Source organism: Fopius arisanus, unplaced genomic scaffold (genome assembly GCF_000806365.1).
Source record: "Fopius arisanus strain USDA-PBARC FA_bdor unplaced genomic scaffold, ASM80636v1 scaffold00026, whole genome shotgun sequence".
Lineage (NCBI taxonomy): Eukaryota > Metazoa > Arthropoda > Insecta > Hymenoptera > Braconidae > Fopius > Fopius arisanus.
In genome coordinates, this window is record NW_011887765.1 from 1,309,469 (window position 1) to 1,333,889 (window position 24,421).

Below are 24,421 nucleotides of genomic sequence, written 5' to 3' on the forward strand. Positions count from 1 at the left end.
CATTTGAGAGTTTTAAAATAACTTGTGATATGAGAATTCAATTGTTTGATGAAAGCCAATTTGAGGGAATTCAAAATTTCCCGCCACCGATAAGTGGCAAGATGGTGTCGAACGGCGCTCGACACTCGAGAGAGGCGACGACAAGGTGAAGTACTTTCTCTCTGATAAATAAAGAAAGGCCCTTCGAATGAAGCGTTCTCCCCCAACGTATACCCATTGGTATTCCACAGAATTGGTGTAGTACAGCCCTGCTGCCCTGCATTTGCTATCAACTGCTATGGCCGCACTGGTGACGAATAAATATCCGCCATTTCTCACAAATAATCCTCGATAAAAAAAGTCGTTTATCCCGTATGAATGACTCGACTGGTTAATCCATAATTGTTGATTGTTGACGCCATCAGTGTGGAAAAAGGTTTGTGGTCGGGGGTGAGGCGAAATGGAAGAGAATCAAACATCGGAAAGTGTCGCTGTGCTACCGGACATGTCCGAATCGTTAACGAGCGAGACCGAGGAGGCGTCCAGCCTCTCGACCGAGCACGAAGCCCATCCTGTTGCTGTTGCAACTAATGTTGCTGCATTACCAAGTGTCCAGGGTGTACCTGTATCACTGCCCGTTGGCTCCATCATCGGTGTCTCCAATTCCAGCAATGGCACCACCTTCAACGTCATCACTTCCGATGGCCTCCAGGTATGTACCTTCATCTCCAACACCTTCAGCAAACTCCAACTCCAGATATTCATTCCCGACCCCACGACCCTGAGATCATTTTCAAAAACCAGCCATTCGCCCAATTTATGCTGCCAAATACAGGTTTTGAATATGTTTCTTTTATATATTTATATAATATTTATTTTCTGCCGATGAATATTTGTAACACTTGGAGAATTGGAATTTCATGGACAGTCGACTCATAATTTTTAAGTGTTCGGACTCGATTTAAGGGGAAAAATTCCAAAAGTTTGAATATCACGACAAAATTATTTTTATCTAGGTCAAGGACAATCTTTGATTAGGATTCTCGATTGTACACATCCTTTTATTAATTTTATAAATCCATTTATTGTTAAAATGTAAAAATACGTTTTATGCATGAATTAAACAACAATATGTACTTTTTTATTATTATTCACTATAAAAATTTATACACGACAAATAAAAATGGAATTAAAGCATGAATCAAATTAGGTTTTTAAGTTTTTTCTTAATTAATTTTTCTGTCAAAGGTGTCATAAATTCGCACTCAATTGTAAAAAAAAAATTGATAAAAGTCTCAGTTCCCCCGTCATTATTAGCCTGTTTGCATCATATACAAATGAATAAATTACTTGACCTTCGCAGCTACCAACGTCTGGTGAATTCAAGCAGATGCTGTGCGTGGATAATGGCTTCATCTGCGAGCCCCGACACGACAAAGACACAGACCCTCTGCGCTGGAATGGAGAACTCAAGGCGACTCACATCGTCATCCAGAACAGCCCAGAGGAAACCGAAACCGAACAGATACACGTGACAACAGCTAATTCCCAGTCAATCTGCAGTTGGTCAGAGTCTGCTAATATGGCAGTGCTGCCAGTGAGATGTAAAAATACAAATGCTGAGCTGCACAAGAGTCGATTTGGTTCAGGCGGACGTGGGAGGTGCATCAAACTTGGCTCTGACTGGTACACACCTAGCGAATTTGAAGCTGCCTGTGGTAGGGCCAGCAGTAAGGACTGGAAGAGGAGCATCAGATTCGGGGGCAGAAGTCTGCAGACACTTATAGATGAAAATATCCTCAAGCCCCACGCCACCTCCTGCACCTGTGCAGCTTGCTGCGATGATGACAGTGCGGTCAGTTTTATTTTTTCACATGATCCTTATTTATTGAGGAAATTTTGAGGGGAAGAGAGTCCATGGAATTTCAAATCTCTCCGAAAATTCAAGTAATCGGTTTTTGGAAGGCAGAATTTATCATTTACGTGAATTTTCGAGTGAACATGCATATTCATTGCCAAATTTCCTTGATTTTTTCTTTTTCTTTGGTAGTTGATTGAGCATTTTGTATTTTTGTATTTTTCAGACAGGACCAGTGCGCCTGTTTACCCCCTATAAGCGTCGGAGAAGAGCCCGGGAGATTTCTGACGGTGAGACCCCATCTCGAAAAATAAAGAGCGACAATTCCCGAGACGGTAGCAACAACGACGAGAGTGACAACGAAACAGCTGTGGAAGGGAAAGACGTGTGGCCACAATTTGTGGAGAATCTCGTGGTGCACCAGGGGGCGGAGCACGACCAGGTGATACAAGCGGTGCACACAGAAAACGGACAGAGTGACGATGTCTTCAAAAAGTTGGACGACATGTCCACGAAGATGTTGAAGCTTGCTTATGAGTTCAAGAGGACTGTCGAAGAGGCTAAGGAGATCAACAGGCAGCAGAGGAGGGAGCAGGCACTTGTGGCTCAGCTGGGGGGCAGGGGAGACGTCATCGAGACGGTTGGCCTCCAGCCAGCACCCAATTCCCATAATAAAAAGGTAATTCATGATTTTTCTATCTATTCTTTACTCTTCGCACTTGGGATTAAAAAAAAATTACTTCCGAAGAAATTTGAAAATTAAATTATTTGTTCTGTTGAATTATCACTCGCAGTGCGCAAATTGCAATCGTGAGGCGTACGCCGAGTGTTCCCTGTGCAGACGCACCCCCTATTGCTCAACATTTTGCCAGAGAAAGGACTGGGGTAGTCACCAGGTGGAATGCGTACGAGGAGCCGCTGAAACAGTCATGTTAATCGTCGAGAGCAGCAGTGCAGACACCGGATCGCTGGCACGTGGTGGCGATGATCAATAGTTAATGATTTTTGTCGATGATCCCAGTGGAGATACCACTACACGTGAAATGCAAACTAAAGGTGATGCATTAATTAATTCGGAGAATAATTAGACGGATTTCTTCGAAGGGAATAAATACTGTATATAAATATCATTTGTATGGGACAGACGAGATACTACTGTCGGGCTGGTGAAACAACTCTTTCACTATTATGTAGATCCAGCTGAGTCTGATAATATTTTTAGCACGTAATTTTTTCATGTCGATTTAAGGTTGAGGTAAACTCGATGTATATACCTTGAGAAATTTAGGCACGTGCTCGATGAGGTCAGGAGCAAGTGAATTGATAAATAAAGAATTCAACATTGAATTGTTATTTTACCATTGTTTCCTATTTCTAACGAAATATAAATCCAAAATACTTGTAAAAAATTGAGCAACAATAGTTTATTACCTCAATAATTCCCATAATGTTTAAGTCTGTACAAATACGCATTATTTTTATTATTCGTAATTCCCATATATCCACTGTTGGGTGAAAAATCGATGTCCAGAGGATTATGCATGACTGTCTGAAAAGTCGGAAAATTGGAGAAAACATTCAACGACGGGAGATGGAGCATCCTGAAGGCGTTCTCCTTGTGGAGAGAGGCCATGGCCAAAATTTCTGACGTTGGATTGAACCTCAGGGCTGAGATGGGAGTCACCAGGTTCAAAACGATCTTCAGAGGCTGAGGCAATCTACTCTCGAGGACATTTTTCGTGTCATAAACGTTGACGACCCCCTGCTTGCTGCCAGTTGCCAGGAATTGCCCACTGGGAGAGACAGCGATTGCCCCCGAGGCCAGACACCCGTCGTCCACTGCTCGATGAATGCATCTTCTGCTTTTCATGTCCCAGACGTAGATCTCCTCGCTGTTTCCGTGAGTTATCAGTGTTTTACTGTCCGGGGTGAAGGCCAGGGTGTTACATTTGCTATTCATCTTTATTGTGGCTATCAATTCTTTGGTGAGACCACTCAGAAGGTAGATTTCTCCAGTTCTTCCAGCAACTGCCATTATTTTTCCATCGGGAGAGACCTCGAATTTCTGGAAACGTTTCAATAATAATTTTCCTTTAATAAATATTTTGAAATTTATTAAAATACCTTAGCATTAGTGACAGTATGTGGCAGCTGTGCTTTGTACGTCTTTCCACTCATCAGATCATAAATCTGACAGTAATTCTTGTATTTGGACCCGAGGACGATCTCAGTGCCATCCTTCAAGAACCTGGCGCAGTCCACCGGGAATTTATCAAACCGGATACTCTGAAGTTTCTTGTTCTCCTTCCCATCGATTTGAAAAATGGAAACAACTCCAGCAAGACCAGCCGCAAAGGCAACCGTCGAGGTTTGATGGAATCTGAGATTTGTAACGAAGGGCCCCTCGTTCTGTGTTTCGCTGTTTATATTTTTTAGGGCTTTAATCTCTATCACTCCCTTCGCCAATTTTTTCGTCTTCAGTGAGGCCAGGTGATTGCTGTGCTTCAGCACCTCGTGTTCAGAGTCAGAATCCCCTTCCTCCTGGGATTTTATTTCTGCCCATTTGGGAGTGCCAACTAATTTAGTGAATTTATTCTGGAGATATTCCTGCAGGTACGTCTCAGGTCTGTGCTTTATGTGCAGTCTTGGGTTCGCCACGTCGTTTAATCTGGAAAATTTTATTGGGTCATGAAAAAATGAAAATGCAGTGAAAAAAAGATATTACTTGTAGGTTTTGTCGTCCGGATCCACCCAGGCAGCTCCACTCTCTTCAACTTCATCAGACTCAGCCCCAGAACTCTCAGTATCATCTGCCTCATCTTCAGATTCACCTGAAAATTCCTGGAGTTCACCTGCAGGTGTTTCTTCCTCAGACTCTTCAGCCTCTTCTTCGCTGGTATTTTCTTCTTTCTCTGAGTCCTCATCTTCATCATCCACTATCTCATTTTCCTCTTCTTCATCTTCCTCCAGGAGCTTCTCGATGACGTCCTGTCCATCCCCAAAGACAACTCTCTCTAACCTATAAAAAAATCCATGAGTCGCCGCTACTGAAGTCCCTCTGAAGAAAAAAATTACCTGGCCTCCTCCTCCGAGTCGTACTGCAGCTTATGCCTCTTGACAGGTGGCCCTGACGTGCTCATCATCCCCAGGACTCTACAAATCTCGAAAAAAAACGCGAACAAACCCACAATCAACAAATCACACGTGTCCCATTCATTCCTTCAAAAAAAAAACATAAAACACTGTCCAATCAGAACTAGCAACCAGTCATTTTCATCGACTAATCGAAGAGATCGACATTTTCTGGAAGAAATTCGATCATTCAATCCCCGACTAATCGTTTTTCAAACATTGTTCTCTTCCCACTAACAAATCAATTTTCTAATGCAAAAAATAGTACTGTCATTGATTTATTGTTATAATCAGTGATTACTTCATAAACAATTGGTATTTCTCGATAAAAATTAATTTAATTTTCTTTTTCCATCAAATGGTTTTGTCGACATAAATCGATTATGGGAATGATCCGAGAATATCGATATGTTGGAAAAACGATGACAGGGACTTTGTTCATGGGAAATCCCTAGTCTCAGTGCTGCAACCCCTCGGCATCTTGAGGTTATGAATAGTTGAAATAGCGGGAAACGCGTTCGCCTACTCTCGGAGCCGAAGCTTCTGGAGTGAAATTCAGCGATCTCCATCACACCCACAATCAGCCCCAAAAAATCTAACTGAAATCCCCAAAAAATTCTACTGAACCCCGGAGACCTGATTTGACCCACCCTTCGACCCCCCATTTTTCCCTCCGAAATAATCGAATAAATTGAGCCACGAGTGGGCATCCGCGGAGTCGCCTCGGCCTGCATTTTTTTCTAACCGATAAAAAAAAAACATTTATTGGAATCAGTGGTCAAGTAAATAATCACCGAGCCTTCTATCACTCGGATTATGACCGAGAGAAGCTGGAGTGATGACACGATCAGTTGTTGGAGAACCTGATCAGGATAATCAGTCGGACGTACCTGTGCAGAAGTGCTTCGTTCCAGGGGAGACCAGCAAATTAGCTAAAAACATGGATTCAGCCAGCAATGGCATCACCACGAGGTATGGTAGAGCTGTGAAGCTGGTACTCTCTGGGGAAGACCACAGGGTGAGTGTATTTATTTTACGTTATTATGTAGTTGTCTATTTTTCTGTTATTTCTAGTCGAGAGATCGTGGGGATTGGGATATCGAACGTCTCGGAATTTTTTAGAGCTCGAGGGAAAAACAACGATTTCGGTTCACTGTTGATTTGGCGTGAGCAAGAGTGATGGACCGGGGAAATTTCACTCGATAGTCGATTAAAATCCATAATTGACTCTAGATTAATCCTAGAAAAGTCTTGGACGGAAAAATACGGACTTACGAATTGTTATGGCATTTACTGTCAATGATTGCGGGAGGAAATTCATTTAATAATTAACTCTCAGTAATTGAAATTAATGACTCAAAAAATTCGAATTATTCATATTAAATTATGACACTCGGTGAATAGCTCCGTAAATAATGAAATATTTTTCGATTTTTTGACGTTTGCAGCCCCTGAAAATATCGAAGCCCCCAGTGACGGAATCTCCAGTCTCTGTGAAGTCCGAGGAATCTGACAATGGGGCGACTCCAGAGACTGGGGATAAGAATAAAATAAAAGAGGAAAAGCCTGAGGAAGATGTGCATGAAGTGAAGCAGGAGCCCCCGGTGGAGACACTGAAGCTTGAGGGACCAGAGCCCAAGGAGGAGATGGCCAGCAGCTCTGTGAGTGACGAGACAACAGAAAATGGCCGATGGGCTGTTGGGCAATTGGCATGGGCGCATGTTAGCAATTATCCTTACTGGCCCTGCATAGTCAGCGATGATCCTGTCGAGGATACCCATTTGAAACAGAAACCGCGTGGCCAGAGGATAATGAAAATGGTGCACGTGACGTACTTCGGTGACAACGGCCGTCATAATTGGGTCAACGAGAGTGCCCTGATGGAGTTTAAGGGTTTGGATGATTTTAACGCCCTGGCAGCTGGCCTATTGAAAGGCAGGAAGAAGACAACGAAATTTAACTCAGGTTTCCTAGTAAAAACCGTGATAAAAAACAAATGGGACACAGCAGTGACAGAAGCGGAGGTGTTGCTTCCATTGCCCATGGAGGAGAGATTCAGAGCAATGAATCCAAAACGAAAAAGAGGTCGGCCCCGCCTGTCAGAGGATTCAGCGGCCAAGAGGCCAAGACTGGAGGTCTCCCAGTCCCATAAGAGCCTGGAGGGTGACACAGAGAGGATAAAAACAAGAAGGAAATCCTTCGAGGAGATCAATCTCACCTCAGACACACCACCAACACCTCCATCGAGCATCAAAGACTCGAGTGATGAGTCGTCAATAGGAAAAAAACACAAGAGACAAAGGAGAACGACAGCAGAGAAAAACGAGGACTTCGAGAATTACTACAACCTGAGCAAAGACAACAAGGAGTATGTTCCAAGTGGTAGTGAGGAGTCCATCAGGGAATACCTACGAGGTGTGTGGGACTCCATGACTCCCTACGCCCGCAGTAAATACAAAAAACATCCGAATGATCTCCACTCAAAGGAGAAATCTTCCACCCCAGAGGGAGATGCCGCAGAAGTGCCCTCCACTCGAAAATCCAAGGGCTCCAAAGACCCCAAAGACTCTAAAGAATCCAAGGACAAGCTAGACATCTCCATAGACTCAGTTAAACGTCCGAAGCAAACGAGTCTCTTCAAAGGTGTCAAGGCCGAGCGAGTCTGTCAAATCTGCGAGAAAGCAGGAAATCTCACTCGTTGCAAGGGCCCCTGCTACTCTTATTTTCATTTGAAGTGCGTAAAACCTGGTGAATCAGAGTCAGAGTGTGATGACGAGGACACGGACAGTGGATCGACAGCTAGTGAAAAAAAATCGAGGGACGAGGCCCTCGAGGAGGAGACATTCAAGTGCATCGATTGTCTATCTGGTGTGGCACCAGCTTGTTTCGTCTGCAACGAGAGGGAAGACGACAGAATTAGATGTGGTATTGCAACATGTGGCAAGTACTATCACTCAAAATGTCTGAAGGTATGGCCTCAGTCTCACTGGCACGGTGGACGTCTAACGTGTCCATATCACATGTGTCACACGTGTATATCTGACAATCCCCAGAATCATCACCTGAGAATTCCTCACGACAAGCTGGCAAGATGCGTCAGATGTCCATCTGCTTATCATGCATCAGCCCAGTGCCTCCCAGCTGGCTCCCAAATTCTCACGAGCATCCAGGTTGTCTGTCCCAAGCACTACGTGGCACCCCATCCACCACTCAATGCTGCCTGGTGTTTTCTCTGCACCAGGGGTGGCTCATTGATCTGCTGTGACACCTGCCCCACATCATTCCACCCAGAGTGCCTGGGAATCGCTGCACCTGATGGAGCTTTCATCTGCGAGGACTGCGAAACAGGTAGACTGCCACTTTATGGTGAAGTCGTCTGGGTGAAGCTGGGGATGTATCGTTGGTGGCCATCACGAATATGCTATCCCTACGAGGTCCCTTCCAACCTGACAGCAGTCGCCCACAGTCCTGGGGAATTCTGTGTCATGTTTCTTGGGACTAAGAACTACTACTGGGTCCATCGGGGTCGGGTATTTCTTTATCAGGAGGGGGACACGTACGCGAGAAATCGTATTGGAACGAAAACAGTGGATAATGCGTATAAACGCGCTGTTTTCGAGGCAAATGAGCTCCACCAGGAGGTGAAGAACGAGAGGGCTGCTGCCAAGGAGGACGAGTCCAAGAGGTACCTCAAACCACCTCCCTATGTCAAGCTCAGGGTGAATAAACCAGTGGGTAACGTCAAGCCCATGGAGGTGGAGAGCATGGTTGCCTGTGAGTGCGATCCCAACTGGGAGGATCCCTGTGCTCCAGACAGTGATTGTCTGAACAGAATTCTCTCAATCGAGTGCAATCCGACGATATGTCCAGCTGGATCAAAATGCAATAATCAGTCATTTGTGAGGAGAAAGTACCCATTGATGGAGCCATTTCACACAACTGGCCGTGGCTGGGGTCTCAGGGCTCTGGAGGCTATCAGAAATGGACAATTTATTATTGAGTATGTGGGAGAAGTCATTGACGAGGCTGAGTACAAACGAAGACTGCACAGGAAGAAGGAGATGAGGAATGAGAACTACTACTTCCTGACCATCGATAATTTCAGGACCATTGATGCCGAGCCCAAGGGTAATCTCAGCAGGTTTATGAATCACTCGTGTCAGCCCAACTGCGAGACCCAAAAGTGGACGGTCAATGGGGACACCAGGATCGGTTTGTTTGCTCTCAAGGATATTGATAAAGGAGAGGAACTGACTTTTAATTATAATTTAGCCACTGAAGGAGAGACGAAAAAACCCTGTTTATGTGGTGCCTCCAATTGCTCTGGGTACATTGGGCTGAAGGCACAGAAGCCACAGCTCAGCGTTGTGCAGCAGACCAAGATCGAAAAAGCTGAGAAGGTCAAACGCCAGAGGAAGACTTCCAAGAAGATCCACAAGTGCTGGACTTGTGGAAAAGTTATCTCCGGGGACAGCTTCATCGAGTGTGGTATGAAGTCCTGCTGCAAGAGGTATCATACGAAGTGTGTGAAGAGAGCGGACAGGGAGAGGGTCAGGTGTTCCTGGCATCACTGCAGGGAGTGCGACAAGAGAACATCGATCAGATGTTTGTTGTGCAGTGCAGCCTATTGCCAGAGTCATCTCGAGGGTAAGATGGTGGAGAGGAAGGATAAGAATGGGTATCTCTGTAAGGTCCATGAAAATTCCATGGGGGAGGGCGAAGCATCTCCTGAGGATAGTGGCACTGTCACTCCTGAAGATAGTAGATCAACTCCTGAGGATCGGGGAGAAAATTCTGAAGGCAGTGTAGCGACTCCTGAAGATAATGGAGCAACTCCTGGAGACAGTGGGGCTGTCACACCTGAAGAGCCTTCTAATGTACCTCGAGAAGATCCTAGAAAGAAAGGTAGTCAGAAGAAAAAAAATGGTGAGAATAAAATTGAGAGGATAGAGCACGATGCAGCACCTGCAGATGTGCCTCGAGATAAACCTGAGATGGCGAATGATTCGAAGGGTGTGGGGAAGGAAAAAGGTGATCTGGGAAAAGAGGGCAAGGTGAAGGTGCTCCAGGATGTCGACCAGGGAGATATCAAAGATGAGGAGGTCCAAGTGATGGAGGTTGATGCGGTCCAAGTCAAGGAAGTGGAGGAAATTCAAGTCATGGAGGTGGAGGATGACTCGAAGGATGAGGTTCTATCGATACCTGAGACGAAGTTCGACTCCGATGAGGAATTTGACGCAGCCTCATTGTTAGCTGATTCTGATAGCTCAATTAGGGATGAGGATGTCATTCCACCCAGGGTTTCCATCATCCAGGTAAATAAAAAAAAAATATTAAGATGTCAAATAGTGTTTAAAAAAAAGAAAGGAGTAAATAATTGGATAAATATTTTTAGATCGATTTAAGTGATGAAGATGATATGAAACGAGATGAAGAGATCGATATTAAACCGGAGGATGAAGACATCGATGGGATGGATCTTCAGGATATAAAAGAAGAGGACATCGTGCCTGCTTCAGTGAAGAGAAGACAAACCCTGCGTAATCACCAAACTCATCGAATAATCAGTGGAGTGGTGCCATCCTGAATACACTGCCCTGAAAATAATTAATAAGCTACTGATAATGTAATTTTTCTGTCGAAATCATGATGTACTGTTGATAATCAATAATTATTTTTAAGGTTTCCCCATATTTTTTCCCGTTTTTTTATGCCCAAATAGAAAATTGTTCTCGTTGATGATTTCGACACCGATTTGATGTACATACTCTTATTTATATGTTATGATTGCATTCTAAGATTTCAATATTCTAAGGTTTATTGCATAATCTAGGCATTTTCAATTGATGGAACTGTGAAACCTGCGGACAAATCAGTCTCGAGGTGATTAACTTTTTTTGTACCAATTAGTATTATCGTAGCGGTTTTAGTCAGTTAATGTGGTAGGTGAAACGAAATCGATTTTCAATACACAATTTTGGAGAATAAAAGAATTTTATCTTAAAATTATAATAATCGAATGTAAATTTTTCCAGAAACCTATTCTGATCCTGCAATAAATAATTTGATCTCTGAAATGAGTGGTTTATTATATAATTTATGTACATGATTGTAATTAATATCAATAATACAGAAGCGCCATTTCCAAATAATCAGTTAATGTGTATTTTACAGTGAATTATTAATAAATTCATTTTTAAATATGATTAACATATTTTGCCGGGTAATGGAGGAATTCTTCAATACTAAAAATAATAAACAGATGCAACCAACGAGAGTACAAAAATTTGATAGAAAAACCCAAAGTTTTTCCTATTAATTTTTTATGGATACACTACACCTGTATCGAATACAATTAGCCTAAATTAAATATAAATATATATAATATACATTATACAGTTTTTGAACAGATCTCAACATTTGCTCATCGTTTATCAATCCTGGAAGTCATGAGTGAATATATGAAATTGCCCCAACCATCAGCACCTATAAACCAGTTATTCTTCAGCAATTATCCCTTCCATAATTCTGATACAACTTGGGGCTCTCTTGGATGTCAGGGCTCCTATCAGTCGAAACAGTGACATCCGAATTAGTGGAGATGATCTCCTCAGTGATGCAGTTGCCATATTTCTTCCTGAGAACAGGAGCAACGAAGTTCTGCCCAGTGGAGAGATCCCTCTTGGGTGGTTGAACCTTGGGCTTGGAAGCAGGAAGTGTGGCGCCAGTAACGAGCCCCAGAATACTAGCAGCGAGACCACTCAACTGAAGAGCAGCAAGAGGCGATAGACCCCTCCTGACGAGCCCCAGAGCGAGAAGAGTCGTCTGAGCGAGGACAGGAGCAGCACCGGCAGCACCGGCAGCTGCACTTGCAAGCTGTCCTCCACCTACACTGGGCCCATAGGCAAAGCACAAGTTGTGTCGATCGACGACGTGCTTCACGAGCATGTACATGAGACCGAAAGGAGTGATGAGGGGACAGCTGACACTGTAGACAGTGGTCATGGTGAATACTAGGAGTATCCAGGCGTAGTGAGCACCCAGTGGAAATTCCCAGAGGACTGCCTTCCTCACGTGAATCCTCTCAGCTCGACTCCTGGCTATACACAGCCTGAATGTGTACAGGGCCAGCTCAGAAAAACGTACGAGCTCCAGGGCACAACCCAGGAGTGAAGCTGTGATTACGTAGTTGACGAAGAAGGCGCCCTGGTCAGCGAGAAAAACACACTCCCAACGATTCGTCTGATTCCACAGGCCAGTCTTGAAATCCACAATTGCCTGGGCACTCGTCAGCCCCAGGCTGGGCAGGATCAGCACCATCAGTAGGAGTAGCATCAGTGTCTTCCTCATGACAGCCCTGTTCAGGCCACTTCTCGTCCAGTGTCGAATCATTGTCTCACATCTGCCCACCAGTGCTGGCATCAGAGCTGCTATACTCACCAGTAGAACAGTTGGGAGAAAAGAAGAGAGCACTGGACTCAGGCTCATCAGTTTGGGAAAAATTGGGATCTGGTTGAGAATTGAGACAATGTACACTGGGGTCGTCAAGAAAAAGAGGGTGACGAATAAGGCTATATTGATGAGAACTGCGTTGAGGTACCAGCACTGCCTGGGGATACACAGATTTTCCCAGAAGATGTCTGATGGAGCTGGGGCGTAGTCCACAATCCACTTGATGGCTGGGGCTGAACGCAGCGATCTTCGCATTGATCTGGCTGCACCTGGGGTACCCAGTGTGACAAATGCCACTCCCAGGGGCTGACTCAGCGCCACTTTACGTTCCTCCTCCACCAGAGCTGTCAAACGGATCTCCTCCGTTGTGTAGAACTCCAGGGCATCCACCGTCTTGCAGCAGCACCCGATAACCTGACCACAGGGATATGGATAAAGCTTCAATGGCTCTTTCTTCTTGTTGTAGCTCTCGCAGTAGAGTCTCGCCTGTTCAGCGCAGTCCCTCTCCAGGTTTAATGCAGATAGCCGTCGAATGTCGTGTGCCAGGGTGACGTTTTCCACTGTCAACGTCGGAAATGCCTCTTCGAAGTAACGGGTAAGGCCCTCAGCGTTGCACTGGTGCTTGGGAATACCACTGATCAAGAGGGTTCGAGCTGCCAATTCACCTGAGGGTCGGGCGTCACGGACTTTTTTTATAAAACGTCGCATCACGAAACTCCCGATGGGGAGGTACGACAGGATAATTATCGTGTGCATCCAGATCCAGGAGGACTTGGGATCGAGGTTCGAGAGGGTCGTGTGACTGAATGTCTCGTTGGAGTCTCGCATTGTACCCGAATAATTGATGGGAAGTGCTACGCACAGGGAGACAACTGTCATCATCGCCACGAGAATTATCAGGTGACGCTGGAAGGAGACATACAGGAGACCGTCAGGACCTGCACGTCGGTACAGCTCCTTATCACTGCAATTTTTTAGGGATTATTTTTATTCTATGCCTTTTCATAAAGACTCTACTTAAATTAATTACAATGGATCATCCAATTGTGCAGTCAAATTTGACTTAATTATTGGATTAAGATTTTTGAAGGGAATTTCTCGTTTAATTTCTGTCGTGTTTTTTTTTTTTTAATTGTGGAGTTGAATTGGAAATTGGAATTTTCCGATAAAATTGTAGTGAAGGCAAAACGGTTGCAGCCCATTAACAGTTTGATTCATTATTATTTTTAAAACGATCTGCTCACGTGACTCTGAATGCAGTGACGATCCACGAGAAGAAACCTCTATCAATCTGAGATAATTGCGTATTAATGGACGCCTCCACCGCTGTCACGTCAGCCTCATTGCCATCGTTATCTCCATAAAACAATTCCATCCATCTATTATCGGTTTTATGGAGAAGTGCCAGGCGTCCATAATTCCAGGCTTTCTTCCGGAGGAGTCCGAAAAGTATAACTAAACTCTGCGGAAAAATTCACGCTGTCAATTCGGTAATGGTCAATTATCTACACTGCTGGAAAATTGCTCTCGAAATTCGAGGTAACGAGTGTTAAAACGAGCAGAAACTATTACCTTGGAACAAAAGTAAAAAAAACTTCAAACGTGTGAATAACAATCTAAAAATAATACAGTAAATACGATAAATAAAAATGGGACTCCATTAAATTAAGTTTTGTTAAACACCGATTTAATTACAAAAAGACTGATCTTACGAGGAAACATCACGAGGGATTTTTTATCGGAAATTTAATCATTAAAAAGTCATTTATCATTTCCATGTGATATAAACAGCTTTTGATATAAATAAAAAATCAATTACAATCAGTAGCAAAGAGGCTAAATGTAGAAGTGGTCATTTTTCGAGGAATATCTCCGAATCTGTGAGATAAACCGAAAATTTTGTCAGGACCTCTTTTAAAAAATAAAATGTATTTCCGTCGGATTCAAAGATATTCTTCAAAAATTGACATGTGCGTTGAATTGACTTGTTACTCTCTACCTCTTTGTTACTGAAATGTCAAATTATCCCACTAGCTCATTTCGCTTTTCACTTCACTGAAGATTTAATGATTTGTTAAGAACGCCGATAATTTGCAAGCAACAATTATGTAAATTCCTAGGGATTCCCAGCAGTGTAGAAAAATCATGAAGGTCATTGTCGTACCAAAAAACCTATTGAATTGAAGAGTAGATTCGCTGGAATGCCAGCGTAAACGTTAGGTATGATAGTCACATTGTGCCTGGGTACAGTGATACATGTAGCTGATGATGGTGGCTCATGATAACTATAGCTACAACAGTAATTAAAAAGTAAATAAATAAAAATGGCATTTCCCCGATTTCACTGTGAGTCATGATTGCTCCAGAATAGTGAAAGTTATTTTGATTACAAATATTCCATTCCAATGCAATAGTGACGGATCGATGAGTAATATATAAAACTCACTTGTTGAAATCCTCCCAAGGCATTTTGCAATAAATTAATTAGTAATTTATTTATTTAACTTCGCCGCACGATGACAGCATTCTACCTGGACGATACGTCAACTTGGCATATTGTTCAGGAGAATTCTTCTCTGAGTTCTTTATTGTTAGCTTTTTTCAACACTACTGCCCCCTGACTCTACAAATATTCAACCTAACCTGACCTGACAGTTCTCCGCTCTTACGCATGCGTAGGTGTGGATTATTTAGGCTTCAGGCGTTTTCATCAGGTTCGATTTCTTGTGGATTATATCGGGATCTAAGGGAGATATATAAGAATTCCCCTATTTCCAATGCTCTCGTTATAATTCGACAACTTGCAATAAATTCCGCGAGAAGTAATTGAGTAATTAGAAATTAATTTTCGGGATTGAAGTCGTGAGTTTTTAATTAGGATTTTCTATTGATATTCTCCATAACGTATTTTTACAATCTAAAAGCAATAAAAAATTGATCAGGTTCATGATAAATAGGGACCCTGAGGCCCCACGCCATGAAAAAATATTTCTGACTCTTTGTATAATTTACAACGACTTAATTATCGTCATCCGCGAACTCTTGACTCGCAAGAGCGTAAAAATACGAGTTCTCGTCATCGATCAGTACATTTGGTTCATCGAACTCCAACACCTGACCATCTCCCATCACCAATACCCTGAAACAAATAAAAAATCTACAATAATTAAAATTCTCCATTTTGCCATTGCATTGAATTTTCATTTCCTGAATTATCAAGACGATTTTCTTTTACACAAAAATTCATTGAAGAATCAAAATAAAAATTCACCTATCACAGTGCATAATAGTTCTAATCCTATGCGCAATGGTGATCACAGTGGCACTCCTGAAGGAAGACTTGATAGTGGTCTGAATAGCCTTATCAGTCTCGTGATCGACATTGGCAGTTGCCTCATCGATGCAGAGAATCCTGGCATTATGCAAAATAGCCCTGACAAGACAAAAAAGTTGTTTCTGCCCAGTGCTGAGATTTCCCCCATTCTCGTCGACAACAGCACCAAGTCCTCCTAGCCTCTGGACCAAAGCGCTGAGCTTGCACCTCTCGAGGGCTTTATAAATCTGCATATCAGGATACTGCTCGAGTGGATCGACATTCTCCCTTACAGTTCCCGAGAATAAAAAGGGATTCTGAGGAATAATACAGAGACTAGCCCTGAGGGCATAGAGCTGAAGACTCCTGACATCGACGTTGTCAATGAGTATTTCCCCAGAGTGAATCTCGACGAGCCTGAAGAGACAATTAAAAATCGAGCTCTTACCGGCTCCAGTCCTCCCCACAACACCAATTTTCTCAGCTGGTCTTGTCTTGAATGAGACCCTGTTGAGAGATGGCATGAGGTAGTCCCTGTATTTGAGGACAACATCCCTGAATTCAACGACACTCTGACTTGGCCAGGCATAGGGTGGATTGTCCCCAGTGATTTCCTCAGTGGGTACATCCTGGAAATACTGTTTGATCCTCTCCACTGATATCATCTCCCTCTCAGTCTCAGTGAAGACATTGACAACACCAGAAAGAAGCCCAGTGACACCCAGGGCATACGTGATAGCGAGTCCCACGAGTCCAGGGTCTGCAACATCGAACTGATGCTGAATCACAGCTAGAATACAGACTCCAGCGAGCAATGCAATTCCCACAAACTGGAGCCTCAGGGCGAGCCACTGTGCAGCAGCGAACGATGCGAAATTCGCCTTCTGACTGGCCTCGAGGAACAGCTCATTATCATGTACAAATCTTGAGACAACCCTGAAGGCTCGAATGACACTCAACCCCTGGAGGGTCTCATTGAAATGAGTGTAAAGAGGTGACAGAGAAGTGCTGGAGAGTCTCTTGAGCTCTCTGGAGGTGAGCCTGTAGTGATTCTGGAGCCAGTGATAAACGGGGACCAGTGGTGCAAGCACCAGGAATATCCAGGGAAGTCCGTAAGCCGTGATGATGACAGTTCCAGCAAGTGCAAATACCTGAGCAAGAAGAATATTCGAGACGAAGGGTAATGAGTCGTCAACGGTGTAGGTATCTGAGGAGAATCTGTTGAGAATTCTCCCAGTGGACTGACAATCGAAGAAGGCCTTCTTGGCCCTCATGACGATCTCCAGGAGCTGTTCGTGGACAATTACAGCAGCATGAATCCCTCCATAGGCGAACATGAAGGCTCTGATGAGTGTGAAGAAGGTATTGGCTAGTGCCAGGACAGCGTAGACTTTCAGGTAGTCATCGGGGATGTTGTCACCCCTGAAGGCAGCCTCGAGTTTTCCCCTGGGTGTCATCGTGGAATTGGTGGCGTTGATGTGAGTTACCCAGAAGGAGAGCCACAGGTCACTGACATTTTTCGATGACTGCATCAGGAGCATCGAGAGGAGTATGCAGATTGCCAGGAATTTTCCAACAGCATTTAAATACGTCCCATAAACACCGAGCCTTACAGTCCCCTTCTCCACGGCTTCGTCCTCCAGCATTGGGTCTCTGTCCACGTCATTGGCGTTGATAGAGTCGTCGTTGAAAAAACCCTTGGCCTTCCTCCTGGTCTTTTTATTTTTCTCCTCACTCGACTCGTCAACGGAATTCGAGGACAGCAGATAGTCCTCCAAATCTGGAAGGATCTCGGTTGGCAGCCCCTGCTTGACGATCCTTCCCCTGGCCATCTCCACAACGCAGTCAGCGTGCACTAGGTACTTAGTCTGGTGTGTGCAGATGATCCTTGTCTTCTCTTTCAGCATACCAAGGACGACATTCTGGAAAATATGTTTAGCAACTCTGGTGTCGAGAGTAGCTAGCACATCATCGAGGAGATAAATCCCTTTGTCGGCGTAGACAGCGCGAGCCAGAGATATCCTGGTCCGCTGTCCTCCGCTGAGAGTACTGCCAGCCTCTCCCACAGCAGTTAAATCCTTTTTGGGGAGGGAGACGAGGTCGTCGTCGAGGGCACACGCCTTGAGGACATTTCTGTATTTATTGTGATCGTAGGCTTTTCCGAAGAGGATATTTTCGCGAATGGTGCCCCGTTGGAGCCAGGGACTCTGCCTGACGTAGGCGAAACCCTTGTCCAGCTCGCTGACGGCCACGATTCCATTTGACCTGGTGATCTCTGCGAGGAGACCCTCCAGCAGAAGGGACTTGCCCCCTCCGACCCGCCCCATCACTCCTATCAACTGGCCCCTCTTCACCTGGAGGTTCAACCCCGTCAGACTGAATATTTTATCCCTCTCGAAGGGTTCTGAATTTCCTGACCTCCTGGAGGAACTCGACGGCTCCTGAGACGTCGAAGGTATTTGCCTGATCTCATCCAAATTCTCTGGACTCTTGTCCTCCTCTCTGTCATTTGCACTGAACGTCGCGTTGTTGAGGACGACATCGTACCCGATGGGTGGGTCTGAGTAGTACGTCGACACATCGAGGTCAGTGAGATCGAGCAACCTCTGGATCCTCTTCACGGATACCCAGGCCTCTGTCAATCCATTGAGCACCCAGGGGAAGGCATTCAGGGGGCCTATCAACATATTCAAGAGAGCCATACTCGTGAAAACGGTCTTGGCGTCGAGGGTATTCCCCAGGAGGACATACGTTCCAAATGTCAGGATTGATATCAACACTGGAGTTGTCGCCCAGAAGTAGACGCACAGGGCGTCGAGGTACTTCCTACCCCTGAGGAATTTTATCTCTCCTTCCCTGAGCTTGAGGATTTCAGTGAGGAAGTGCTCCTCCCAGACGTTGAGTTTGATCGTCGTCATCCCTCGGAGTATCTCACCCATGAGGCGAACCCTCTGATCCTTGAACTCCATCATCTTCGTGCTCAAAACGCCAATTTTACTGGCAATAAATTTATTGATGGGAATGAGAATCACAGCGAAGGCGAGACCGGATAAAAATGACAGGCCAAGTTGATTGTACAGAAGATAGAGAGTTACGGCGAGTTGCAGGGGAATACTCCAGAGGGTGTGGAAGCTGGGGCAGCTGTTGACGATTCTGTCGGTGTCTGTGCTCATGAAATTCACGATTTCTCCAAAAGTGAATTCCTGATTGAGCCTGACGTTAGAGGAGTGAAGGGTTTTCCTGTAGACGAGGGTGACAACGGTGCTCCGGATCTTGAGTCCCACGACACTCATCCAGAAGTTGAAGTGAGCGATGGAGAAGGCCCCGAAGAGGGTTACGATGAACATGAGGGAGGCGTAGAGATAGCCGTAGGATACGGGCTTGTCCCTGTCCTCGATGAAGCCAACGAGTTTGTTGAGGATAATGGGTGTGACGAATCCAGAGCAGTCGGACATGAATTTCAGGATGCCGACTGCATAGAATTCCCATCCGAAGCACTTGTGGAGGAGTTTGAAGAGGGATATATTGTTGCTAGGTGGTGATGAGTGGCTCTCACCACCGGTGATTGAATCAGGATCGACGTAGAGTCTCGATCTAGGGCTCCTGATAAATTTATCGATCTGGTGATGGATGGAGGCTGTGCTGACGTCCTCTGGGAGATCGTAGAGCTCGTCGACATGCCTCAGGGTGCCCCTGACACCCTTCTCCATCATGGGTGTCACCCAGTGGAACAAGAGCCTCGAAAGGAAAGGATTGCCTTCCATAGCTGTTCCCAGGTAGTTGGGCTCCTGGTCGTCGACGAAGTGGATGTAGGAGTGCCCTGGGGAGTTCAAAAGGGCTGTATTCTCACCGATTTCTGTGTATCTGGAGCCTCGACCTCTGGGGCTCTGCCCAGAGGAGCTTGGGAGCAAGGTCAGAGCGTAGAGGGACATCAGGATGACAACTGTTATGCTGAAACCCAGGGATAGACCTGGTAATACGTCGTTCGAGGGTGGGTGCTTGATGTGAGTGCTCAGGAGGAGGACTGCGATGCCCATCAGCATGAAAATCAGGGCTCTGATCACCACTGGTCCTCGTAGACTCATTTTTGTACCTCGGGGAAGGCTCAGGACGAAACAGACGTGCACCACCCATGCTAGACCCTCTGTACCTGCTACGAGGTAGTCGATGGGCTTTGCTGATGTCTCCTCATTCAGGATGTCTGTGGGGATGAGCTCTTGACTTGAGCTTGTCACGTTACTGGCGGAGGGTATAGTCGTATTCGCGAGGATGATGTACGCCCGGATTATTGGTAGAATCGACAGGCAGACGGTTATTACGAGCCTCAGGGTGAAGGCACAGTGGGAAAAACGCTCATTGGGGGCTAGATTCATTCTTCTGCCACAGTGGTAGGCTGAGGCGATCGCCAAAAGGGCGAGGGTTGGAATCTGGAGGTACAGTTGTTGAAAGCATAAGCCAAGATCATTTGTGTCAGGATTCACTGGGCTTATGCTACCTCGGACACCACAGAGTTGGGTCCAATTCCATGTCCAGTGATCCTGGCCCAGAAAATCTGCAGAGCTCATGGTTAAACCCTTCCTGGAAATTCCCACCGATCAATAAATTCCAATAAATTCCAATAAATTCATTTAACTTTGTGGAGGACGTGGAGGTGAAATCCTTTACCTTTTGCCAAATATCAGCGACTTATTCGATCATTATCATTTTTAATTATCACCAGAATCACATTTCTGCTTTGTTCTCGCACTCGGTGCTATAATTATTATGATTCTACACCCAGGGGAATGGTAACTGCTGTCTACTAATCTTTGGTTGTCAATTATCCTTTCAAAATGAAGGTTATGAGTGCATTGTTGAGTGAGTCAGAGTGAATCTGCTGTGACTGCAATTGCGTTGTCATTAATTAAAAGAATTCACCGCAAAGGGAACCCCCGATTAACCGACATGAGGACGAATGACTGTCCTGAGACGATAACGACTTCCTCTGGGGGAAAATCAGTGGAAAATATCTCAAATGATGATAATTCCCTCGAACTAACCAAAAATCCGATTGAGGACGAGATATTGGATACTGTAGCGAATTCCCCAGCGATTTTCAAGAGTCAGCTGCAAGGAGATGCTGAGCTGTCATTGAATGAAAAACGAAAAATAGCTGAGGAGCTCCTCCGCAGGAATCACCACCAGTTCCTCTCGAGATTTGGTAAAAACTTGAGGCCACATTTGTTGGATTATTTCACTGAGAAGTCCAATGACTACGAGACGAACTACCACGTGGGTAAATTGAGGAGATATTTGAATACCGAGACGAGAAAAATCGACAGGAAGAACCGGAGGTACGAAGCTCTGAAGGAGATGCTGAAGAAGGGGGAGTATTTCAGTGAGACTGCCATGATGAAGAGGAATCCATTGCTGTATGAACATCTGATTGGGAGATTTCTCACTGAGGAGCAGAAGAGGGTGAGGGACAACCTGGACACCAAGAACATTACATTTGTCAATCTTTTGTTGGAGAGCATCGAGAGGGAGGGCCTCAGGGAATTGAAGAGGGCCCAGGAAGAGGCTGAGGAGGAGGTAATCGAGGAGAACGACTCTGATGAGGAGGACCTGGAGAATCGGGGGAATAATTGGGGGGAAATTGCCCCAGGGGGTGAGGGAAGTTACGAGGGTGAGGGGAGGGACAGGAGACGATTGGAGAGTCGTGTACCTGAACAGGTCGATACACAGGAGCAGATGATTCTCAGGCAGGAGTTCGTCAGTCAAATGTACGAGAGCTTCCTCGAGGGAAGGGACACTGATTTCGATTATAGGTATGAAGGGCTGGGGAATTTTTATAAATAATCCAATAATCATCGAGTAAATGATTAATTAATTGATGAATTAATTTTTTTAAAGCACCATTGACGATAACGAATCGTACGACAACGTAGATCTCAGGGAACAGGACGAGGAGGAAAGGTACTTCGATGCAGAGTCACCAGAAATTACAACAAGTTCTCCTAAAAACCCTCAGGATGAAGAGTCCGAAGATGAATTGGATAAATACATGAGGAGTCTAAAGGTCACTTGGCATTAATAATATGGATTCGTTTTTCTGAGTCTGGACTGAATCGTTGTTGTTTGATCTAGGGGCAGGAGAGTGAAGAGACTGCAACAGAAAAATGTTAATGAATACGAGAAAGTGCTGTAAAAATAAAACTGAATAAAATACTTTTCGATTATCATTTTGAATTTAAAGAGATTATTTTTTCCCATTTTCCCATATTTTAATTGGAAATAAAATAGAAAATTTATATAATAAATGAGATTATTATTAACTTCTACTGGGAAATTCGCATGTGATGTGTTTTATGTTTAATACTTTGGGAATTATTGAGTTGTTTTTCCCGTTTTCAACACGTGTCCATCGGTAATCGCAATGTGGCTCCAATTTCAATTACCGAATTAAATTACTACTGGCCAGCGCACAGACTATCCTGAATTAATCTCATTCAAAAACGAAATAATATTCCTCTACTTATTGCATATGGATTCATTAATTCCCCGGAGATCTGCACGTTTTTATTTTCTCATTAAAAAATACCCAGCATTTTGAGCTCAGAATTGAGTGAAGAGTAGTCATGGCACCATCGAAAGGGAAAATTCAGGAGCCAGGAAAGTGCCGTCAATTCATCGCAACATTAATAAGTATCCATTATTCCAATCGATCGTAATTCGATTAATCATTAAAATCATTAATAGTTCAATTGAATTCCCCAGTTAATTTAGCTTCCGTCACCTTTGGGGTGACCTTGGGATGGGTATCCCCGGTAATTCGCGATCTCCAGTCAGGGAAGACTCCAGTGAGTTCATCCCCGATGTCGAATGACGAAATTTCCTGGTTGGCTGGAGTCGTTTGCTTCGGAGCCGCTGTTATGTTGCCCTTTTGCAATTACATTGTGGAAGGATTGGGCCGAAAACGCACTGCCTACCTGATGATGATGCCCTTCCTCATCTCGTGGATCCTCACCGCCTTCGCGACGAATTACGTGACTCTTCTGGTGGCTCGAATTTTCGTGGGTGTCGGGGGCTCCATGTGCCTCCTCGTCGTGCCGATTTACGTCGCTGAAATCGCAGGGGACAGCATCCGAGGACAACTCGGTAGCATCCTCAGGTTCGCCTTCAACATTGGATTCGTTCTGGGGTACATCCTCGGTGCAGTTCTCTCGTATAAATTATTCGCCTTGTCTGCCCTCACGATGCCCATTGGGGCTGCCCTCGGCCTTTTATTTCTTCCTGAGTCACCGGTTTATCTCGTCAGGAAGGGGAGGATTACGGAAGCCACTAGGTAATTCTAGCGATGGGATCATTGACGTTTTTATTCAGTCATTGGTATTGAGGAGAAATTAAATTCAATTGCATCCCATTTTATTTAGGAATTTAATAAGAAATTCAAAATGGAAAATAAAAATTAATCGTTTGATGAAAATTTCTTCATTTCTTCACATGATTCTCGATAGATCCCTGATGTGGCTGAAGAATAATGACAAGATCTCAGTAGAATCTCAACTAGAGATGCTGCAGGCACAAACGCAGAATTCATCAAAATCCAAATCTCCAGGATTAAGAGATCTGTTCCGGGACCGGGCGACAGCTCGAGGCTTCATCATAGCTCTGGGTCTGCTAAATGCGCCAGCGACTTGTGGACTCTTCGTAGTCGTAAGATTATCTGAATAAAAATTCTCGCCTTCCCCTGGAATCCACAAGAATCCAACAACCTCCTGAATTTTTTTCCAGCTGACGTACACAGCAACGATTTTCCAGTTGTCCGGGAGTTCCTTGTCCCCGAATGCCGCGGCGATTCTGATAGGAGTGATCCAAGTGTTGGGATCTTGGCTGTCGACGTTGACGATGGACCGGGCAGGACGTCGAACCCTCATCCTGATATCCTCAGGTGGAATGATCATCTGCCACTGCATCCTAGGGACTTTCTTCCTCCTCCAGAGCCTTCACCACGATCTCTCCTCTTCCAGCTGGATTCCAGTAACATCAGTCTCCATATTCGTGATTGTGTACGGATTGGGTGTGGGTCCGGTCCCATACATCATCGCCACGGAGATCTTCAACCCGGACATCTCCTCCTTCGCCAACTGCGTCTGTCAGACGATCATGTGGCTCGTGGCGTTTCCCCTGATGAAGTTCTTCCCTCAGATCATCGACACCCTCGGCATTCACAGTGGCTTCTTCATCTTCGCTGGCTTCTGCAGCTGCACCCTCGTCTTCACCCATTTCCTGGTACCCGAAACCCGGGGAAAAAAAATACAAACCATCCTCGAGGCACTCGACGCACGTTGGCGATAATTTTTTTTTAATTCGTTTTCAGTTTTTCCGTGAATCGTCATGATCGATTGATGAATAATTATTCCGAAAGAAATGATGAAATCGGTGATACTGTAATCTTCCCAAAATCGTAATCTTCCACTAGTTCCTTCGAATCATTACTGTCTTATCTGTCTTCATGGTGACGCGATGGCATGTAAATAGTCTTAATAAAACAGAAAATTTCATGATGTCATTGAAACGTGTCGTCTACTATTTACTCCCAGAAGAGCATGTCCCTGTAGATTTAGACTTCACCCCGTTTAAATAGGGTATTAAATTAAATTTTTTCGATACCGATAGCAAGTGCAAATATTTCCATTCCAAATATG

The 24,421-nt window shown here is 44.7% G+C and overlaps 7 protein-coding genes across 10 annotated transcripts; 4 read left to right on the forward strand and 3 right to left on the reverse strand.

Annotated features, from left to right (window-relative positions):
• Window positions 1-126: 126 nt before the first annotated feature.
• LOC105265010 (deformed epidermal autoregulatory factor 1) lies at window positions 127-3,184 on the forward strand. Of its 3 annotated transcripts, XM_011302275.1 has the most exons (5): window positions 127-145; window positions 231-691; window positions 1,343-1,834; window positions 2,064-2,516; window positions 2,632-3,184. In XM_011302275.1, the coding sequence occupies exons 2-5, from the start codon at window positions 440-442 to the stop codon at window positions 2,830-2,832; spliced, it is 1,398 nt and encodes a 465-aa protein (XP_011300577.1). In that variant the 5' UTR covers window positions 127-145; window positions 231-439; the 3' UTR covers window positions 2,833-3,184. The 3 variants fall into 3 exon arrangements, with proteins under 3 accessions (XP_011300577.1, XP_011300578.1, XP_011300576.1); XM_011302276.1 differs by lacking the exon at window positions 127-145 and having other exon boundaries at window positions 159-691; window positions 1,367-1,834; XM_011302274.1 differs by lacking the exon at window positions 127-145 and having other exon boundaries at window positions 160-691.
• Window positions 3,185-3,233: 49 nt separating this feature from the next.
• Window positions 3,234-5,184, reverse strand: wcd (U3 small nucleolar RNA-associated protein 18 homolog wicked). The gene is made up of 4 exons (XM_011302277.1): window positions 4,913-5,184; window positions 4,563-4,856; window positions 3,962-4,505; window positions 3,234-3,902 (listed from the first exon to the last, which is right to left on the reverse strand). The coding sequence occupies exons 1-4, from the start codon at window positions 4,978-4,980 to the stop codon at window positions 3,270-3,272; spliced, it is 1,539 nt and encodes a 512-aa protein (XP_011300579.1). The 5' UTR covers window positions 4,981-5,184; the 3' UTR covers window positions 3,234-3,269.
• A 263-nt stretch (window positions 5,185-5,447) lies between these two features.
• NSD (Nuclear receptor binding SET domain protein) lies at window positions 5,448-10,969 on the forward strand. Its single transcript, XM_011302279.1, has 3 exons — window positions 5,448-5,987; window positions 6,418-10,284; window positions 10,365-10,969. The coding sequence occupies exons 1-3, from the start codon at window positions 5,808-5,810 to the stop codon at window positions 10,554-10,556; spliced, it is 4,239 nt and encodes a 1,412-aa protein (XP_011300581.1). The 5' UTR covers window positions 5,448-5,807; the 3' UTR covers window positions 10,557-10,969.
• Window positions 10,970-11,242: 273 nt separating this feature from the next.
• Window positions 11,243-15,033, reverse strand: Tmem63 (transmembrane protein 63). Of its 2 annotated transcripts, XM_011302280.1 has the most exons (4): window positions 14,868-15,033; window positions 14,586-14,712; window positions 13,666-13,883; window positions 11,243-13,385 (listed from the first exon to the last, which is right to left on the reverse strand). In XM_011302280.1, exons 1-4 carry the CDS (start codon window positions 14,888-14,890, stop codon window positions 11,474-11,476), a joined length of 2,280 nt encoding a protein of 759 aa, XP_011300582.1. In that variant the 5' UTR covers window positions 14,891-15,033; the 3' UTR covers window positions 11,243-11,473. The 2 variants fall into 2 exon arrangements, with proteins under 2 accessions (XP_011300582.1, XP_011300583.1); XM_011302281.1 differs by lacking the exon at window positions 14,586-14,712.
• Window positions 15,034-15,212: 179 nt separating this feature from the next.
• On the reverse strand, window positions 15,213-20,479 carry LOC105265015 (multidrug resistance-associated protein 7). Its single transcript, XM_011302283.1, has 3 exons — window positions 20,400-20,479; window positions 15,693-20,312; window positions 15,213-15,560 (listed from the first exon to the last, which is right to left on the reverse strand). The coding sequence occupies exons 2-3, from the start codon at window positions 20,297-20,299 to the stop codon at window positions 15,440-15,442; spliced, it is 4,728 nt and encodes a 1,575-aa protein (XP_011300585.1). The 5' UTR covers window positions 20,300-20,312; window positions 20,400-20,479; the 3' UTR covers window positions 15,213-15,439.
• Window positions 20,480-20,656: 177 nt separating this feature from the next.
• Window positions 20,657-21,935, forward strand: LOC105265014 (coiled-coil domain-containing protein 97). The gene is made up of 3 exons (XM_011302282.1): window positions 20,657-21,541; window positions 21,627-21,792; window positions 21,861-21,935. Exons 1-3 carry the CDS (start codon window positions 20,679-20,681, stop codon window positions 21,897-21,899), a joined length of 1,068 nt encoding a protein of 355 aa, XP_011300584.1. The 5' UTR covers window positions 20,657-20,678; the 3' UTR covers window positions 21,900-21,935.
• Window positions 21,936-22,329: 394 nt separating this feature from the next.
• LOC105265016 (facilitated trehalose transporter Tret1-like) lies at window positions 22,330-24,247 on the forward strand. Its single transcript, XM_011302284.1, has 4 exons — window positions 22,330-22,418; window positions 22,491-23,058; window positions 23,231-23,429; window positions 23,508-24,247. The coding sequence occupies exons 1-4, from the start codon at window positions 22,352-22,354 to the stop codon at window positions 24,069-24,071; spliced, it is 1,398 nt and encodes a 465-aa protein (XP_011300586.1). The 5' UTR covers window positions 22,330-22,351; the 3' UTR covers window positions 24,072-24,247.
• The last annotated feature ends 174 nt before the right edge of the window (window positions 24,248-24,421 follow it).

Excerpts from the sequence above, each read along its gene's own strand:
- LOC105265010 (XM_011302275.1), top strand. The coding sequence starts at position 440 with ATGGAAGAGAATCAAACATCGGAAAGTGTCGCTGTGCTACCGGACATG. Across the intron at positions 692-1,342 it reads TCACTTCCGATGGCCTCCAG|CTACCAACGTCTGGTGAATT; the intron begins GTATGTACCTTC and ends TGACCTTCGCAG. Across the intron at positions 2,517-2,631 it reads CCAATTCCCATAATAAAAAG|TGCGCAAATTGCAATCGTGA; the intron begins GTAATTCATGAT and ends TATCACTCGCAG.
- wcd (XM_011302277.1), bottom strand. The coding sequence starts at position 4,980 with ATGATGAGCACGTCAGGGCCACCTGTCAAGAGGCATAAGCTGCAGTAC. Across the intron at positions 4,506-4,562 it reads CCGGACGACAAAACCTACAA|ATTAAACGACGTGGCGAACC; the intron begins GTAATATCTTTT and ends AAAATTTTCCAG. Across the intron at positions 3,903-3,961 it reads ATACTGTCACTAATGCTAAG|AAATTCGAGGTCTCTCCCGA; the intron begins GTATTTTAATAA and ends AAACGTTTCCAG.
- NSD (XM_011302279.1), top strand. The coding sequence starts at position 5,808 with ATGACACGATCAGTTGTTGGAGAACCTGATCAGGATAATCAGTCGGAC. Across the intron at positions 5,988-6,417 it reads TCTCTGGGGAAGACCACAGG|CCCCTGAAAATATCGAAGCC; the intron begins GTGAGTGTATTT and ends TGACGTTTGCAG. Across the intron at positions 10,285-10,364 it reads CCAGGGTTTCCATCATCCAG|ATCGATTTAAGTGATGAAGA; the intron begins GTAAATAAAAAA and ends AAATATTTTTAG.
- Tmem63 (XM_011302280.1), bottom strand. The coding sequence starts at position 14,890 with ATGCCTTGGGAGGATTTCAACAA. Across the intron at positions 13,884-14,585 it reads TCAATTCAATAGGTTTTTTG|AGTTTAGTTATACTTTTCGG; the intron begins GTACGACAATGA and ends ATTTTTCCGCAG. Across the intron at positions 13,386-13,665 it reads GTCACTGCATTCAGAGTCAC|TGATAAGGAGCTGTACCGAC; the intron begins GTGAGCAGATCG and ends AAAAAATTGCAG.
- LOC105265015 (XM_011302283.1), bottom strand. The coding sequence starts at position 20,299 with ATGAGCTCTGCAGATTTTCTGGGCCAGGATCACTGGACATGGAATTGG. Across the intron at positions 15,561-15,692 it reads ACTATTATGCACTGTGATAG|GGTATTGGTGATGGGAGATG; the intron begins GTGAATTTTTAT and ends TATTTGTTTCAG.
- LOC105265014 (XM_011302282.1), top strand. The coding sequence starts at position 20,679 with ATGAGGACGAATGACTGTCCTGAGACGATAACGACTTCCTCTGGGGGA. Across the intron at positions 21,542-21,626 it reads GACACTGATTTCGATTATAG|CACCATTGACGATAACGAAT; the intron begins GTATGAAGGGCT and ends ATTTTTTTAAAG. Across the intron at positions 21,793-21,860 it reads AATACATGAGGAGTCTAAAG|GGGCAGGAGAGTGAAGAGAC; the intron begins GTCACTTGGCAT and ends TGTTTGATCTAG.
- LOC105265016 (XM_011302284.1), top strand. The coding sequence starts at position 22,352 with ATGGCACCATCGAAAGGGAAAATTCAGGAGCCAGGAAAGTGCCGTCAA. Across the intron at positions 22,419-22,490 it reads ATTCATCGCAACATTAATAA|TTAATTTAGCTTCCGTCACC; the intron begins GTATCCATTATT and ends TGAATTCCCCAG. Across the intron at positions 23,059-23,230 it reads AGGATTACGGAAGCCACTAG|ATCCCTGATGTGGCTGAAGA; the intron begins GTAATTCTAGCG and ends GATTCTCGATAG.